Source organism: Denticeps clupeoides, chromosome 4, assembly GCF_900700375.1.
Source record: "Denticeps clupeoides chromosome 4, fDenClu1.1, whole genome shotgun sequence".
NCBI classification, from domain to species: domain Eukaryota; kingdom Metazoa; phylum Chordata; class Actinopteri; order Clupeiformes; family Denticipitidae; genus Denticeps; species Denticeps clupeoides.
This window is the reverse complement of record NC_041710.1, coordinates 10,603,337-10,621,897: the sequence shown is the minus strand read 5'-3', so window position 1 is coordinate 10,621,897 and position 18,561 is coordinate 10,603,337. Positions and strand designations below refer to the sequence as shown.

The window sequence follows — 18,561 nt, the reverse complement described above, 5'->3', positions numbered from 1 at the left end:
TTCAAGTATGATTGATCTCTGTAATGTGCCCTGTTGCAGTACTTCTGATCACCAGGAGCTCCATGTTCTGTTAATTGTAGCCTACATTTATTTTTAAATGCTACATTTAATCCTTAGAGGTAACCCCAACCAGATTAAAATTTATTTCCAAATTTGTTTGCAAATTAAATAGTGGTGAGTGGTTAATTGTTACCGAAATATTTATCACTCTCATAGTTAGGATCAAGTGACAAAAAAGGACATTGCGCAACCCAGCCTCGCACCCTGATGCCGCTACAGCTTCAGCACCTGCAGTCTGACTGTATGTGAACTCAAGTGACCCAAGCATGCTCCTCAGCTGCACATGCACAGCTGGTCCCACAATGCCTTGCAGCAAATGTCTCTGTGTTTACACCCACCCAGGAGGGTGACATACTAAGTTGTATGTGTACTTTCAAGAATGAAGAAGATTTAAGAATGTAGGATACAACAGATTTCTATTTAATGGAATTAAAACAATCTTTTCTCTGCCCTCCACTACAAATAAGATGGAGAGGATTGGGTTTCACGCATATGTACGGGTATTGTCATTACCAAGGCCAGTGGAAACTGTACAGGCCAAAAGATTGGACACACCTTCTCATTTAATGTGTTTTTTTTCATGACCATTTACATTGGTAGATTCTCACTGAAGGCATCAAAACTCTGAATGAACACATGTGGAGTTACGTGCTTAACAAAAAGTGGAGACCTGGCCTCCACAGTCACCGGACCTGAATCCAATCCAGATGGTTTGGGGTGAGCTGGACCGCAGAGTGAAGGTAAAGGGGCCAACAAGTGCTAAACACCCCTGGGAACTCCTTCAAGACTGTTGGAAAAGCATTTCAGGTGACAACCTCTTGAAGCTCATCGAGAGAATGCCAAGAGTGTGCAAAGCAGTAATCAGAGCAAAGAAACTAGAATATAAAACATGTTTTCATATACTTCACCTTTTTTTGTTAAGTACATAACTCCACATGTGTTCATTCATAGTTTTGATGCCTTCAGTGAGAATCTACTAATGTAAATGGTCAAGAAAATAAAGAAAACACATTGAATGAGAAGGTGTGTCCAAACTTTTGGCCTGTACTGTATATGAATGAACAGTGACTTCTAAAAAGGCCATAATTAGTGGTTTTGAGTCTTCAGTTTTGTTCCACCATGTAAATACTTCTGACTGGATCTGTATAATATCAATTTTTGTGATGTTCTGTGAATATTGCTATAAACAGACACGGTTTTAGGGCATTCTTATGCAACATGGCACCAGTTTCCTGTCTCTGCACTCGCTCGTCTCTAACAGGCCAAACTGTCATCTACCAAATATAAATGATAGCTGTTTTTCCTCCCAGAAAGGCTTAGGAATGTCAGAGGAATCCTGGAGAGCCTTCTCCCTCTCAGCTATAAAGAAACCACAGATGAGTCAGCCCATGCTACAGGCTACAGAACCCTCCACTTTTTCCCTGCTTTTGTTCTGGCCCTGTTTGCCTGGTGAGAAACATAAAGTCATTTACCTCCTTCTCCCCACAAATAAACAAAACACAGCATTTTCTGGATGATTTTTTTCACCACGATTCCACTCAGGAGTACTATGTGTGTTTTGCCTGTGAAAACGTGCTGGTTTAGTACCATTCGCACCACACTGAAACCACAGATTGGGTAAGTGCACACCTGGGTCATGATGTTACCATGGCAGCACCAACGGAAACACACAGATGAGGAACATTTAAGGTTTTAGACTTGTGTCAGAAGAACCCCCAGCAGAAAGACAGAGACAACTTTATTATTACCTACACAGGCACACAGAGAGTTACATTATTTAAATAATGATTCTTCAAAAGCATGTCTAGCATGTACTGCTGGATCAGACCAGCTGACACTGGTGATGTCGCTCAAGAGAGTTACGTTTGTGACGCTCAGTTTGTCAGAATTCATGGGTTAAGTGGGGTTACATGGTAGAAAGAAATGTGTAAATAGACGATGTATGTAAAAATCCCACTCCCACTAGGAACAGAACACTAACATGGACCAGGTCTCACCACTGATGAACGTGATGGCTAGTGATGGGCTGGTGAACTGTGCACTGTATCAGATGGAAAGTAGCAGTATGTACACACATTAGTACATACCGAATGTCTAATTATGAGTACGATTTCCCTTCATGTTATTTCAACTCAGCATCCATCTGAGCTGCATGCATTAAATGTTGCTGCCTTTCGCTCCACACATGTGACTTCCTGGGACATCATTCTTGTTTTGGGTGGAACTGGGACAGGAATGTCGTTGACATTCAACTCTTTTTCTACTTTGTGGGAACATCGGATTATATAGGACACGGCTGCGTCTGCACATGCAGTCTGCCTGAAAGTGGGCCACAAGTGCTGGTGGCAGCAACCTGAGAGAGCAAGCCAGAATGTAGGCTTACGTTATGCAACATGTCACCACGGCGATAGCTCAGAGTGATTAATCTCTGATCACCATGGACCAGACGGTCTGAGATCTGACACACTTTACAGGGAATATCAGTCAGAGGAAAAAAAGACATCTACGACATGAACAACAATTTGGATCAAGAACTATGGGCACTATGCCACATTTTTGTGTGTTCATGACGCATCAGATCGGATTACATATAATTATATGCACTGAGCTCTCATCTGACATCAGTCCTTTCTCTTCCTGGTTCAGCTGCTGAAATGTCTGTGAGACCATGTTCATTTATATTTAATCACCTTTTGAACCAGATATAAAGCTCAATAATTTGATTTGTTTTGAACATTTGGTTGTGTTTTCCCTAAAATGAAGAATCTTTTGTGATTGATGGCACCAGACTTGTTTTGTGCTTAGTTATATAACAAAGACAGGAGCTGATATGGGATATCTGGACCATCTCAATGTAATCCAGAAACATCATCCCCAAGCGACTTGCTGAGAATGTCTCATTCACGTACGGGGAAGTGAAATACAATGCCCTCTTTTGAGCGCGTACCACTGTTCCACAGTCAGCATGAACGAGCAAGGAATCCTTGTCAGAACACGGCCTTACAAAATGCAACTGGCATTCGCTCAGCAGCGCCTTTAATCATGGGCCCAGATGCTGCCTCTGTCCTACATACTTCCCAGTGGGCTCTGATGTGTTCTTCAGCGTCGGTTGCGTCTGTTGTGCTGAGTCTCCTGCGTTTTTGCTGTGAAAGTGGGTCAGTTCAGCCGGCCTGCGAGGTGCACATTCATCTCTCATCCTGAAATGTGGGTCACCCAACGCCGTCCTCACGCCCATCTAGCAAGATGAAAAATAAGCATGAAGTGTTTTCTTTTAACTGCAGGTTGACGTCTGCCTAGAACTAGTACGGAGCCCCAGTGTTTCTGGAATGTGAGTTAAAATCAGCGGGAAGAAAACTCTCATTCTTTCCCACTTGTGTTTACCCAGCACGCTGGACGCAAGCCCTCCGACACAGAACTGGTCAAATAGACACTGATGAAGGCCAGAAAGCGGGGAGGAGGATCCTGACTGATCAGCACAGCGGAATGCAGGTTTCCAGCGGTCATCTCAAGTCAACTGGACTTGTTGTTCACCTACATTAGATATTAGAGCCCATATTTGTTCAGTTAAAGGTCAGGAGTTAGACCCACACACCTTTCCATGTTCTGTGCACTACGGCCATGTCTCTGCTGCCGGAGGCTCCAGAAGAGCTTGTTATTACTCTAGATCCTAGAACCCAGCATGAAATGTACCACAGGGCCACCACAGCCACCAACACCATAATGGATGCAGTTCCAAGGATCTTCATATGGACCCGTAGCATTAAAATGAATCCGCCCAGAACTGACTCCAACTGCAGGATCACTCTACCTTGGAAGGGGGTTCCTCTGCGTGCAATTTTTTAATGGACAATTTTTCTTTCTTGGACAAATCATTACCAGTCCAGCACTGACACCAACTGCAGGCTCACTCTACCCTGACTCACTCTACTGTATGTGACATTCTGTACGTGTTTTGGGGCTATTTAACAAATAAATGTTGTTGTTGTTTTTATTACAGGGCGTCGGGGAGTTTTTTACCCCACACCGACGTTTTCGTTGCTATTTAACCCCGCCCCTTCCCTTCTGATAAGTGACGTCACCCCTTCTTTGCTTTTCCCTTTAATCGGAGTGTTTATGAGACTTATTTCCTGGTTTTCTGACGTCACTTTCTCCCTTTTCAGCCGTAATTATGATGTATTGCCAACTCGACAAGGTGATGCATTATCCATTCATGCTCCGTGCGTGGGCGTGTGTGTTGTCATCCCGCTGCTGACGTCACCGCGCCGGGGGAGTTTTCCGTTGACGGTAACAGCGCGGCTGCGCGACCGGGACTCAGACCGCGGCGGAGCGCAGCGGCGACCGGCGACCGGCGACCAGCGGACTCGCACGCTGGTGAGTCTTTTCTCTCCCGAAACACTCACACGGCGTAACGCAGGAGTAACCTTTATGTACGGATCCTGTTCCCCCCATCGACTTTATACTCGTGTGTGGAATTTATATATATAAATATATATATACATAACTTTGAAAGTGAATTCAAATCAAGTAGTAAGACAATTGTGGTGGACATCATGGTTGTGCTGTTTCTTACTTTATTTACTTGTGATTTCTAAGCGAACGTTGTGTGAGCTGCAGGGCACCATCGCTCTTTTACTTCTGCGGTGTTTACTATCTGTGTGTCACCGAATAAGGGGGAGGGGGGACAAGAGGAAGGAAGTGCAGGACAACAAAGAGACACTGAGTGAGAGAGAGAGAGAGAGAGAGAGAAAGTTCCAAAGCGCAGTTTATATTGTTCTACGCTCCTGAGGGTCACGTGTTGCGAAATCCCATCACACTGCAGTGGTCTCTCTCTCTCTCTCTCTCTCTCTGTCTTTTCCTGAGCTTGTTGTGGAGGCAGAATGGCTAGGCAGCCTGCTGTTCTGGGTTCTGTGTGTGTGTGTGTGTGTGTGTGTGTGTTTGTGTGTGTGTGTGTCCGTGTGTGTGTCGGGTTAGGATGCGCCCCCTCTTTGCATGTTCATGCAGCCTGCTGTGATTGGCCAGGGTTGGAGCCCCTGACCTTCTGCCCCCAGAGCTGCTGCTCACCCCCCACCGCCTCAAATCCCCCTAAACCAGCGAAGGAATCAGGCCCCCCGGTACTGAACACGATCCCAGTGTAGATTCGGGGGAACGGAACTCCGGCCCGGTGGCGCTCGGATATAAGCGTGGACTCAAGATGTATTATTTATTCTCCTTTCCTCACACACACACACACACACACGTTCTTACACACGTTGCGTTTGGAACGCGACAGCAGTGAGGTCAAGGAACGGAATGTCTTCTTGGCAAATGCAGCCACGCGGGATCACATTTTTTGGAGCGAGTGAGAGAGGGAGAGAGAGAAAGAAAATAAGCTATTCCATGTGAAAACAGAAGCTCCCCTCTCGTTGTGTGCAGTACGTGGTGCGAGGCGACACCAGGGCTGGCAAAGACACCGTTTGAGCCGATGGTGCGTACGATGGTGGACGTGAACTCCCGCTCTGGAATTGCTCGGGCTGTTTTCTGTTGAAACACCATTAGGGCACATTTTGGAGTTGCATTTCTGCGAGACGCTGTTCACGTGGAGCCCGCCAGGGAGGCTCGGCCTGGCACGGTACCTGCGGGCCGGCGTCAGGGTTGCCCGGGAGATGGCCTTTGTCTGGACGGGCACAGCGTGTTCCTGGCACCTGAGGAGGGTGACGTAGGTGGAGGTGGCTGGTGGGACTGGCTGCGCGGCGTATCTGGGTGTAGTTTACTACGACTTTGATTCACCGCCCCTTTTAAAGCCTCGGAGGGCCCTGAGAAGAGCCCTGAGCCAGAAGGCGTGGGCTGTTGCTTATTTAAAAATCTTCTTATTTACTTATTTTTGACTTCTTCTGCCGACGCGGTCAGGGAATCCTAAGAATGTTAATGAGCGAGGACCAGGGGAAGGAGAAAGGGGGGGGACGTGTTGGAAAGTCTTCCAAAAACCTGATTCCGCGTCTCCATCGCTCATAAGCGCGGCGGCGGATTTGCGTACAGCTTGCAGGATTTAATTGTGCTGACGCCGTCCTGGAAACCTGCTCAACCTGACTTCCATCTGTGCGGCATTGTGGTGGCGGAACAATACGCCTCCATCTGACCGGACCGCTCACTGCTTTTGTGACAGCTGTTGATCTTTTTTACTCTCGCAGACTGAAACGCTGCCATGAGCAGGGACCTGAAGAGGAAGTTTGAGGATAGTGATGAAGATCCCTGTTACTCTTCGTCACCCGTCTCGTCAGAGTCCTCTCCAGGCCCCTCCGGGTGCGATTCGGATGGGCAGGTGGCCCAGTGCGACTCTCCGGGCTGGGGGCCCGCAAGCCCGCCGCCTCCCAGCATGTGCAGGGTCACGTCCAGTGAGTATGAACTTTCGTAGATGTGCATACGTTTTTTTGTTTGGATTATAAGACGTCGTTGTGCTGGACGCTTATCTGCCTCCGCACGTGCAGCAATTCTGAATGCGTCAGTGTTATCGTCCAAGTGCATGACTGCTGATAAGAGTCGGTTAGAGAGAGAAATTAAATTCCTGTACGAGGGATCAGCCAGGCTGTGTGATCCCTTCTTCCCGAAGGCCAGTTGACACTGCTGGCCCTCCCACAGACACACCCCCAACCCCCCCAACACCACATCTGAGCTGTGAACTGCTGTCTGCTTGCACTTTTACATACTGCCTTTATATATTGCGTCAAGCACAAACATAATACTCAGTTAATAAATTGCACATCTGCAAGAAATAATAACAAATTATTAAAGCAGCAATTAAATCATTTTGTAATGTGTTTACCGATCACTACTCATCAAATGTGCATAAAAAAAAGTACAACAGAATTGTACTTAAATTAAACTTGCATATATACTACCAGTCAAAAGTTTGGACGGATCTACTCTGTAGTGGTTAGATGGAGGCCATTTAGCAGAATCATATTTAGAGAAAGTGATAACAGATGCTAAGAGTACATGAATGAATGAATTAAAGGGCCATGAATGTCATTTGTTGACATGCCATCTAGTGTCACTTTGAAGAACTGCAGACGTTTCCCATACAGATCAGCTGGTTTTTGATATGGGCCACGAGTAAATGATCTCTGTGCCCACGCAACATCTATTTTAAATGGTATTAGTGTTACTTGTCTGGCGCAACATTGGCTTGATGAATGGCATTCTTTTAGTGATTGTGAAGTGATTGTCATTGTGAAGCACAGCACACGGTGACACAACGAAATGTGTCCTCTGCTTTTAACCATCACCCTTGGTGAGCAGTGGGCAGCCATGACAGGCACCCGGGGAGCAGGGTGTGGGGACGGTGCTTTGCTCAGTGGCACCTCGGTGGCACCATGGCGGATCGGGATTCGAACCGTCAACCTTCTGATTATGAGGCCGCTTCCTTAACCGCTAATAGCCGCTAATAACCGCTGAAAACTCACTTGTTTAGGGTAAAATAGGATGTGTATAAATAGTATAGGTTGGAGGATGGGTGTTTAAACTGGGGTGCAAAATTAACACAGATGGAAGGTGGATTAGAAAAGGTCAAAGCGCTATATATATTGATCTGGTTAAATTCAGTGTGGTTCTGACAACAGATTTTACAATAAAGTATGTTAATACATAATTCTAAATATATTTTATGTTTCTGTGAGTATAAAAGTATAAAATGAAGTATAAAGTGTGTGTTGGAGGGGGGTGTTTGCTAGGGCTATGACCCTGACCAGATATATGCCTCACCATACCTGTCTGTTTCACTTTCAGTCTCCTCCATTCTGAAAAGGACGAAAGGACCAAGGGCGAAGGCCAGAGTTCATTTTGACACGGTCACCGTGTTTTTCTTCCGGCGGTGCCAGGGCTTCACCAGCGTGCCCAGCCATGGCGGCTGCACCCTAGGCATGGAGAAGCAGCACGCCTACTGGCACCGCTGCAGCCTCGCTGAGCACAGCGCTCAGCAGCACCATGTCCGCAGGGAGAGACTCGGCGAGGAGAGATTGGAGGCTCTCAAAGAGAGAGTGAGTCCATTCCGGCCAACTCACACGGATCCTTACCGAATGCCTCTCATGCCTATGTGTCCAAACCCTTCATTTTTTAATAAGAACTGTAGAAGGGGTTGCATCTTTCTATGTGTTATGTTTCTGATCTGCATGCTCTTTGCCTGTAACCCTTCAGCTGGTCAACAGTAGCGCCCTCCCCATGGAGGAAGTGGAGCGTCTGACGGTGGGTGACTTGCCCGAGGAAGAACTGAACACGCAGGCCAGGAGCTCCCTGCACTCCTATTCCTCGAAAAAGAGGCGGGCGCTGCTCTGGCAGGCCGGGGTGGTGCACATCGATCGGCAGGAGAAACGGGAGCTGCAGGAGCTACGCCGCTGGAGGGAGGAGTGTGGCTGCCGTTGCCAGGGATACTGCGAACCTGAGACCTGCGACTGCAGCCTGGCAGGCATCAAGTGCCAGGTGGGCAACACACACACACACACACACACACAGGCGGTGGCTGGTTTTGCTTCAAAGACAGTAAATGCCACTGTAGATCTGATTCTGTATGCATAGCTGCGTTTAAGTAGCACTATACCAGGATATTCAACAGAAGTGCTGATTGGCTGAAGTGAAGTAAATGTACTCCTGATACGACAACCATAAATGGACCAAGCTCCTCATGTCTCTCACGTTTGTTAGCAGAACTCGGTTCACAATGTCTTAAGTTAAATGAGTTCAAAATTGGTTAAGAATTAGGAATAGTTGCACAATAGCATTACAAAATGAAGGTCCTGCCTTAATGTGTCCCGATGTTTAAATGCACAAGCTGTGCCGCTCTCTCTTGTGCAATTGTTGGTTTAAAAAAAAAAAAAAAACAGTGGGCTGCTGTGGGTGAATTTCTGCTGATTTGCTCTTCTTTCCACCCCATCCAGATGGATCGCTCAAACTTTCCCTGTGGCTGTACAAAGGACAGCTGTGGGAACCCCATGGGCCGTGTCGAGTTCAACGCCGGGAGGGTGCGGACACACTACATTCACACGCTGATGCGGCTGGAACTGGACAGACGACTGCTGGAGGAGAGGCTAGACGGACAGCAGGGGACCGATGAGGAGGAAGACGAGGACCCTTCCCCCGTGGGTTCTCCTGTGCAGGAGAGTGGCGCAGATCCATGCTACCGCCCACGTTCTCCTAACCCTTCGTTCCTTTTCAGCCCTGAGCTGTCTGCAGAGGGGGAGAACAGTTGCAGCAGTGATATGACCGACTCCTCCTACTCCTCTGGCCAGAGTCAGGACTCTCGGCAAGGCCTGACTTGCATCCTCAGCTTATGTGGCTCAGACGAGGACCTCCATGCCAGCAGTGACAGTGACGGCATCTCGCTCCCCCACAAGCGGCTTAAAGTTGCCAGGAGCTTTATCGCACAGTCTGACAACAGGGGGAGCCGGCGCTCCTTAAACGTGCCTGACTCGCTGCCTCTGGACAGCTGCAGCTTTTCTATTTCGGGGATACTTGATGAAAATGCCAATCAAAGCATTGCTTCATGCGACAGCGACTTTCTCCCTGATATCCCTAACACACCTTCTCCATCTGTTGACTACACGTACAGTTACACGGACCCCTCCTCCGACTCCAATCTGGACTTCTTTGACAGCTTTGATGACTTCTACTCTAATAGCCATTTCAAGGGCTACAACCAGTTAAACAACTTTCCTTTGTCATTAACTGTAGATTTTTGTCGGCCTGAGGTAGATGAATCAGGCATTGAACTCTTGGAGTCTCTGATTGAACTCTCTTAATTTACCTCAGGCCAAAATTTCAAGCATATCTAAAAAAAAAAAATGGTTATGTTACTATCAGTATTTATATGTTTTTATTAATGAGACACACATGTAATTTATGCCTATGTTCAGGTGTAATTCTGTTCATCTAAAGGATATTCCTTTATTCCTAAAGGCCATAATTTACACAAAATCTTTTTGGCTACATTTTTATGCTAGCCCATTAAACCAAGATGTGCAGTATATGCCACAATCTCTGAACTAAAGCATAACCATAAAGTTATTTTATGTAATACATTTTCCTCACAACTCAGGTAACTCACTGATCCATGTAACAAACTGATGTGAATATTTATTATTGCTAATTGATTGGTTCATTTAAATAATGCAATTTCTCTAAATACCTATTTACTGAGCTAAATCTGGAAGCATCAGTTTATCTTTTGTGCACATTTCTTTCAGCACTAGTTTATTATCTATTGCATCATTGCAATAAAACCCAAGACCTACAGGATGGCTGTACGTTTCTCTTTATAAACAGCTTAAGTATGCAGTTTGAGTCACTTTCTTTTCTTGTTAAGAAACTGGTTAAATTATCATGTCCAACAATTTCTGGTTTAAATCTTCAAAGCCGGTACTAATGTTCTGTAATGAAAGCATGTATTTGCAATATTACAAATAATTAAAAAGTGACCTATTTATTTAAAACTAATTGTATTTTTTCCCCACTTAAGTTATTTTTATTACATTGATTGCTAAAAAGTATAAAACAGCATATTTATTGAATTTGAACAAAATCAAATAATGGGATGCCTTATTTAAACTAGAACAAATTACTGATCGTGTAATTAACTAATTAAAACATTTTGTAACTAGTCTTATTCTGTGGAATTATTAATATGTGCTCATGAATAAAAAAAACTGCTTCATTTGAATTGCATATTGCGATCAAAAAAAATGTATTTTGACTAATACTTGTACATGGATTTTAAATAAAATAATAAAACACAAATAAAAAATTTCAACGTGTGGATATGTCGCTGCAAATGTACTCTTTCAAACTTATAAAGTGAAGTGATTGTCATACACGGTGCACACAGTGAAATGTGTCCTCTGCATTTAACCATAACCCTTGGTGAGCAGTGGGCAGCCATGACAGGAGCAGTATGTGGGGACGGTGCTTTGCTCAGTGGCACCTCAGTGGCATCTTGGTGTATTGGGATTCGAACCGGCAACCTTCTGATTACAGGGCAGCTTCCTTAACCACTAGGCCACCACTGCCCCACTGTCTGTGAGAATAAGTTTTAAAAGCCCAGAATGCTTGTGATCAGAAGTAGGGTTGCAACAACGCATCGATTAAATCGATAAAAATTGATTACTAAAAGTGTCGGAATTTGATAATCGATTCGTTGTGTCGTGTGACGCGGAGACATTTGATCATTAAATATAAATTTAAGCATGGAGCGCAGCGAACACACTCGGTCTCTCTTGTGCACTGACGCCTGCAGAGTTTGGTGCCTCATAGACAGGACAGAGCAAAAAAGGAGAAAAAAACAACCAGAGGTAGAGGAAAGATACAGGACCATATGGGCCATAATTCACCTGCATTTTATCATGTGGGTTTATGCTAAAAATGTGCATTTTTATGAACAGCATTTATAACGGCAGTTGCCTGATGTGGCCGGTGGAAGTGGCCAGCAAGCAGTGGGCTGTGCACGTGATCGACACGATCAGGCATTACGTGCGTTAAAACAGACAATGCGATACGCCACCAAGGGTGATGGTTAAAAGCAGAGGACACATTTCGCTGTGTCACAGTGTGCTGCAGTGTTTCACAATGACAATCACTTCACTTCTTACCTCTGCATCCCTGCCACATCAACTCCATCTGAGCGGCTGTTTTCTGCAGCTGGCAACAAGCCTCAAAGAGCGAGCCTGAGACAGGAGCATGTGGACATGCTCACATTTTAGCATTGCAATTCTCGAACAAAGGGAGTAAGAGAGAGTAAGTGTGTGTGTCAGTGTGTGTGTGTGTGTGTGTGTGTGTGTGTCAGTGTTCAGAGTTTGTGAGTGTGCTTGTCTGCAAAAGTGAGTGCATCTGCGTCTGCAGTGTAGTGTGGAGAACAAGTTCTGACATTCAAACAAATCCTGTCAATTTTTCTGATTTGTATTGTCCTTTTTTTTTATTGTTCTGGCAGCTCAGGTGGAACTTTATTTTAAAAGTCTATACATTTGGCAGAAGTAAAGCACGTGTGTGTTAGTCCATTTTTATTTTATTTTATTATTATAAGATCAAGGAGCAGCATGTTTGCCTTTTTCTTTTTTTTTAGCCGATTCTCCGATTAATAACAACAATAATAATAATAATCGACAGATGAATCGATTATTAAAACAATCGCTAGTAGCAGCCCTAATCAGAAGCGAAGCCATCGTTGCCTCTTTTTCTGCTCGTCGCCCTGTGACAAATCTGCTCCGTGTCGCTCGACTGCTCCTGCCTGGCGGATCTCCGTAAATGTTTCGGCTCAACATGGCAGCGGACTAAGGACTCTTTGCACGGACAACCAACGTTTCACAAACGCCGCCAACGCACATCAGACCATGGGTTTAACGCAGAGCTCTGGCCCGGAGGACGGCGGGACGTTCGGGTACCACGTCCACGGGGTGAGTGTGGCGCTCCGGACGGCGCTACGCGGCTAAGCTGGTGGATTCGGTGCGGGGCTGCTGTCAAAACCGGCTGCCGCGTATTCTTCTCCCGCATAATTCACCTTTAAAACTATTAATTTAATATGTCGGGCACGCGCCGCTTGTCTCTCCGTGAAAATATTGCACTAGCAGCAAAATGACAATGACGTCGTGGAGTTAACAGAGAAAGTCAAAAGATCGACGACAAAACAACAAAAAAACCTCTTAAGCACAATCGCTAGTTACTCATGTTTATATCAGCTGCGTGGGTCTCATAAGTGACTTTTTAAATAAGTGACTTTTTGTTCATGTCCAATACCCTCTGTACAATTAACACACTGCAGTAGAAAACAGTATTTACACAAAATATGTGGTTTATGTACAATACAGGCCAAAAATGTGGACACACCTTCTCATTCAATGTGTTTTCTTTATTTCCATGACCATTTACATTGGTAGATTCTCACTGAAGGCATCAAAACTATGAATGAACACATGTGGAGTTATGTACTTAACAAAAAAAGGTGAAATAACTGAAAACGTTTAATATTCTAGTTTTTTTCAAAATAGCCGCCCTTTGCTCTGATTACTGCTTTGCACACTCTTGGCATTCTCTCGATGAGCTTCAAGAGGTCGTCACTTGAAATGGTTTTCCAACAGTCTTGAAGGAGTTCCCAGAGGTGTTTAGCACTTGTTGACCCCTTTGCCTTCACTCTGCGGTCCAGCTCACCCCAAACCATCTCGATTGGGTTCAGGTCCAGTGACTGTGGAGGCCAGATCTCCACTTTGTTGTTAAGTACATAACTCCACATGTGTTCATTCATAGTTTTGATGCCTTCAGTGAGAATCTACCAATTTAAATGGTCATGAAAACAAAGAAAACACATCGAATGCGAAGGTGTGTCCAAACCTTTGGCCTGTACTGTATGTGTCTCATTATTTCTTAGGTTTGGAGTTTGTAGGCTGTTGATAAATCTGATGACTTTTCTTATTTCTGCTAATGAGTGCTTTTTTCCTCTGTTAAATTTTTTTCCTTTGTACTTAAAGATTCAACAGAATTCCCCTGCCGAGAATGCTGGTTTGGAGCCTTTCTTTGATTTTATCATCTCCATTGGCAACAACCGACTAGTAAGACAGCAGCAGTTACGATAGCCAGGAAAGTTACATTTTCAGAAGTAAGGCTCTGAATCACTTATGGTTCCATTTGACTTGCCATGCAGAACCAGGAGAATGACATGCTGAAAGATTTGTTGAAAGCCAACGTGGAGAAGTCCGTGAAGCTGGAGGTGTACAGCACAAAGTCGATGAAGATCCGGGAGCTGGAGGTGGTGCCCAGCAACATGTGGGGTGGACAAGGCCTCCTGGGGGCTAGTGTGAGGTTTTGCAGTTTCCAGGGTGCGAACGAGAACGTTTGGCACGTCCTGGTAAGTTCAGGCCAATTTTCTGCCACACTGTGCCCCTGTGGGGAGTTTTTGTATTTAACCAAAGATGTTTGATTTATTCATGTTTTCTTTCTGTCGCCTTTTCTTTTTTACACTAGGACGTAGAGGCTAATTCACCTGCAGCTTTAGCGGGACTTCAGGATCACGCTGACTACATTGTTGGTGCAGACCAGGTTTTGCAGGATGTAAGTATACGTTTAGAAATTCTCAACCTGAGGACAGGGGACCAGCAGGTGCCGGGAAGATAAAGAGCGCGTAAAATCCAAGAGTATGCATTGATCCTCTCCTTCTTCATCCCAAAGTCAGAGGATTTCTTCTCCCTGATCGAGGCGCATGAAGGGAAGCCCTTAAAGCTGCTGGTTTATAATTCAGAAACGGATGTATGCCGAGAGGTGATCGTTACTCCCAACGGAGCGTGGGGGGGAGAGGGCAGGTGAGCTGAAGAAAATGGCTCCATTCTCAACGGCCACAACACATTCAAGGATCTTGTACTCTTTTTATGCACTCGCAGTACACTGTAAATTTTGCATGCTACAGATTACGTCCTGTGTTAAATTTAACAAAGATGACCAGTAAGTAATTTGCTCCTGTGGTAGATGATGAAATTGTATATTGCCTGTCTGCAGCCTTGGTTGTGGCATTGGGTACGGCTACCTGCATCGAATCCCTTCTCGACCGGACAGTCCAAAGTGGTCGAGCCTCAGCCCGTCTACAGAGCAGATGCCTGCTACTGATATTCCTACAAATGGCTACACCGAGGTATTGCCCCCAGAATTTTACTCGTAGGTATATTAGCTATTTAGGCTGCATTTTTTTCTTTTGGTGGGCAGTGGTTGGCTTAGCAGTTAAGGAAGCGGGCCCATAATCAGAAGGTTGCCAGTTCGAATCTCAGGCCGACAAGGTGGCACTGAGCACCTTTCATGGCTGCTCACTGCTCACCAAGGTGATGGTTAAAAGCAGAGGACACATTTTGTGCTGTGCTGCAGTGTATCACAATGACAATCACTTCACTTTCACTTTCAATTAACTAGTGAGGAGATGATAAGCAAAACTACACATTTTCATTGTTGAGTAATTGTTCTAACCTTTAGAGTATCATCTGTGAGTTTTTGTGGTCATGTTCACATATTGTTCATGGTCGTAATATGAGATTTTGTTGTAAATATGTTCCAATTCTTCGTCTCGATAAGTACTGTAGACAGAAAAATTATTTTCAACAAAGGTACTGTGTAATTAAACTCTGATTGACTGGGACGACAATAATTTGGCCATGTCGCGAAGAAGAAAGAAAAAAATAGTCAGCACACAACACATGTGGCAGCAAGTAACGAGAGGATGGGAACCTGTATGGTTACTGAAGTCTCTCTTCCAGGTTTCCCTAATGGCAGCATCAGGCCAACCGGACCAGGCACTGGAGACTCGACCTGAGGACCTGGACAGCGCACTGCCCCCTCCTCTACAGAGGGTCATGGATCCAGGTCAGCCCACTGCCATATACAGTACTGTGTCTTCCCAAAAGTAACTCTCAAATTGTTCAGAATGAGACCATCCAAAAATAATAACCATTAATAAAAAGTGAAAGAGGTATGTATTTTATTTCATTTCATTTCATTTCATGAAAACAGTTGATATCTAGAGAACTGGGTTGGTCTCTCTCAACTGTGAAATAATGAATGATCTCCTACAGGCAAAATTCTACAGATGGAAAACACTGCTCAGAGAACAATATAATATATAATCTTTTTTCTGTACGCATAATGTCAAATTGTTTTAGCCTGTGTCCGTCCCCCCCCCCCCCCCCCCCCCCCCCCCCCCCCCCCCCCCCCATTGCTATTTATTGGTGCCTAAGGCTTTTGTATATATTTTTACAGGGACAAAATACTGGACTATATGATAAGAACCTTGGTCATTCTGGCTCAACTCAACAGATATTTCGCTTCACCCTTTTTGTCCATCTGAGAATTCTACAATGTTGTGGCATTTGTTTGGAAATTGGAACTTAGTTTTATGTGTCATGTTTTGTTTAAATTTGTAGGCTTCTCAGACCACTCTGAGGTGGGGCTGATGAACTCTGAAGTGTCTGACATGGCTGACCCGCTGGACCTGTCTGTCTCATCCATCGACATGACGAACACCTCACTGGCAGTGCAGGAAGAGAAGGATAGTGACTTTTCTGGTGTGGGTGAGTCTGTGACGGCTACAATATACCCTCTAGAACAGCTACATGAATCAGAACATAAAAACACATGAATGGAACTAAAATAAAGCATTATTTTTTTATCATCAACAGAAGAGATGGATGAGAGAGAGATTCCAGATGCCCAACATCCAGAAATAGACCCAGCTCTGGACCCTATAGCCCAGACAACAGGAGCTACAGTTCCCATCAACCCTGCCCTGACCCCTCCCACTGACCTGTCGTTTCTTCCCCATGGTCCAATCCCCAACCTCATGGATGATTCCCCTCAGGGTGACCTGTCCCTAGACCCTTCTGCCACCCCTATAGACATCTCTTCCCTTCTGATTGACCCCTCAACTCTGACCTCTGACTTCTCCGCCAGTAATCTCATTGGTCAGGCTGCCCTTGGTGAAGCACAGCTGGTGGGTTCTGGTTCACAGGAGATGCAGGTGGACTTGAACTCTGTGGGTACCCATGATGACAGGGTCAGTACTGCAAATGAAGATGCTGAGTGATGAAGTTATCAGCCTTCACTGCCAAAGCCAGGTTTATGTAAACAGGTTTCACTTGACAATACGTGTGTGTGCTATAAGGGCTGATGGGAAGACAGGTTTGGCTGTGCTGTTACACGCGTATTATACATAATACACAGGACAACACTAGAGCTAAACCACTAGGGACTTATATGCAAGCATTAGAATATGCAAAAAGTTATTTAACTTAAAAAAAATCATTTATTAGGTGTAAAATTCAGGCAGTTTTTTGGAAGCTAAGAATGTTTCTTCATTCCCTTTATTTTATGTTTTTTTGCATTAAGTCAGCTTTAAATTTGAATTCACTATATAAATGAACAAAGTTTCAGTAAACAAAGGTTATAGCTTATATTTTTATGTTACTGTACTGGTTACAGTATGTTTGATCATAAATAAGAGAAATAAGACAACTATGAAAGCAATAATTGAGTTTTAGCATTTTATTGGCTCAACAAATTGTTCATAAAAAAAACAAAAAAAAATGAATGCAGACTTAATTAATTCAGTTCCACTGAAGAAAAATTAAGATAAATCAAGTCTCATTGCTGTAATGTACTTTAATAGTAGCCTGTTGTCACCTTTTTGGAGTGTTTTTCTTTCATACTTTTAAACTGGGTAATACTAGTGGTCTTTAAAAATGTAAATGCTTTAATAATAATAATGCAGTAAAAATAATTACCATATTAAGGAATCATTTTGATTGGGTTTCTGTTTCGGTTGTAGTATTTTTTTGTTTTTTGCGGTTGCCATATATTTAATATAACAGCTAGGGGTCATATAGATTAAAGTTATGCTTTTATGTTTAATTTTCTGATAGGTCACACACTTTTGTGCTTTTGCTACATGCAGTCTTTAAATAGCACATGTTAGGAAAATTATATTTTTTTTGCATAATGACAGGGTAAAATGTATATTTCTGATCCTCCAGTGGTTTATCCTTATGAACTGTTCAAAGGGGAAAGGTATTTACAGCATTGTTTTTAAAAACAGAACACAAAACATCACAAATCTGTCTTTTGTATTTTGTAAGATTCTAACAAAGTTTCAAAAGAAAGGACCTCTTGCACAAGAATGCTTCCATATGTCTTAATGGTCCTTTAAACACTGGAACCAAAATCACAAATAAAAAATTCCCTTGTGTCTGTTTTAATCAGCTCATAGTCAATATCTGAAAACTATGGAGTCATTACAGAGATTTTGCCGCTTTACCGTTGTAACTATGTTCGTGAACAACTTAACTTTTTTCAAATTTGTCATTCAGCTGTTACAGTAGTACTTCGTGAAACAAAATATGATCGCAAAAGAGTTTCCAACAAATCAATAGCTTGTTTAGATGTCCTGCAGCACCCTGCAGCAGCACTTTCTTGTTCATGTTTAGTGCATTAGAGAGAAAATGACTGCTTGAAACACTGGCAACTACTAACTTATGTAGTTTAAGTTCTACCCCAGTTAATCTTATTTTAGATTAGGGCTGGGCAATATGGCCTGAAATTATATAAATATATTATTTCAGGCTCCATATACAGGGAGTGCAGAATTATTAGGCAAATGAGTATTTTGTCCACATAATCCTCTTCATGCATGTTGTCTTACTCCAAGCTGTATAGGCTCGAAAGCCTACTACCAATTAAGCATTTTAGGTGATGTGCATCTCTGTAATGAGAAGGGGTGTGGTCTAATGACATCAACACCTTATATAACAGGTGGGCATAATTATTAGGCAACTTCCTTTCCTTTGGCAAAATGGGTCAAAAGAAGGACTTGACAGGCTCAGAAAAATCAAAAATAGTGAGATATCTTGCAGAAGGATGCAGCAAAGCTTCAAATTGCAAAGCTTCTGAAGTGTGATCATCGAACAATCAAGCGGTTCATTCAAAATAGTCAACAGGGTTGCAAGAAGCATGTGGAGAAACCAA

General features: G+C 43.9%; 2 protein-coding genes across 4 annotated transcripts; both read left to right on the top strand.

Moving 5' to 3' along the window:
• Window positions 1–4,292: 4,292 nt before the first annotated feature.
• On the top strand, window positions 4,293–10,830 carry LOC114789330 (cysteine/serine-rich nuclear protein 1-like). Of its 3 annotated transcripts, none has more exons than XM_028978631.1 (5): window positions 4,293–4,431; window positions 6,228–6,431; window positions 7,822–8,072; window positions 8,230–8,511; window positions 8,967–10,830. In XM_028978631.1, exons 2-5 carry the CDS (start codon window positions 6,242–6,244, stop codon window positions 9,825–9,827), a joined length of 1,584 nt encoding a protein of 527 aa, XP_028834464.1. In that variant the 5' UTR covers window positions 4,293–4,431; window positions 6,228–6,241; the 3' UTR covers window positions 9,828–10,830. The 3 variants fall into 3 exon arrangements, with proteins under 3 accessions (XP_028834464.1, XP_028834467.1, XP_028834466.1); XM_028978634.1 differs by lacking the exon at window positions 4,293–4,431 and adding an exon at window positions 4,469–5,524; XM_028978633.1 differs by lacking the exon at window positions 4,293–4,431 and having other exon boundaries at window positions 4,469–6,431.
• A 1,470-nt stretch (window positions 10,831–12,300) lies between these two features.
• gorasp1a (golgi reassembly stacking protein 1a) lies at window positions 12,301–17,795 on the top strand. The gene is made up of 9 exons (XM_028977456.1): window positions 12,301–12,470; window positions 13,539–13,619; window positions 13,712–13,915; window positions 14,032–14,118; window positions 14,236–14,366; window positions 14,560–14,692; window positions 15,306–15,411; window positions 15,969–16,115; window positions 16,224–17,795. Exons 1-9 carry the CDS (start codon window positions 12,408–12,410, stop codon window positions 16,625–16,627), a joined length of 1,356 nt encoding a protein of 451 aa, XP_028833289.1. The 5' UTR covers window positions 12,301–12,407; the 3' UTR covers window positions 16,628–17,795.
• The last annotated feature ends 766 nt before the right edge of the window (window positions 17,796–18,561 follow it).

Excerpts from the sequence above, each read along its gene's own strand:
- LOC114789330 (XM_028978631.1), top strand. The coding sequence starts at position 6,242 with ATGAGCAGGGACCTGAAGAGGAAGTTTGAGGATAGTGATGAAGATCCC. Across the intron at positions 6,432-7,821 it reads CATGTGCAGGGTCACGTCCA|TCTCCTCCATTCTGAAAAGG; the intron begins GTGAGTATGAAC and ends TTTCACTTTCAG. Across the intron at positions 8,512-8,966 it reads TGGCAGGCATCAAGTGCCAG|ATGGATCGCTCAAACTTTCC; the intron begins GTGGGCAACACA and ends CACCCCATCCAG.
- gorasp1a (XM_028977456.1), top strand. The coding sequence starts at position 12,408 with ATGGGTTTAACGCAGAGCTCTGGCCCGGAGGACGGCGGGACGTTCGGG. Across the intron at positions 13,620-13,711 it reads CCATTGGCAACAACCGACTA|AACCAGGAGAATGACATGCT; the intron begins GTAAGACAGCAG and ends CTTGCCATGCAG. Across the intron at positions 13,916-14,031 it reads AGAACGTTTGGCACGTCCTG|GACGTAGAGGCTAATTCACC; the intron begins GTAAGTTCAGGC and ends TTTTTACACTAG.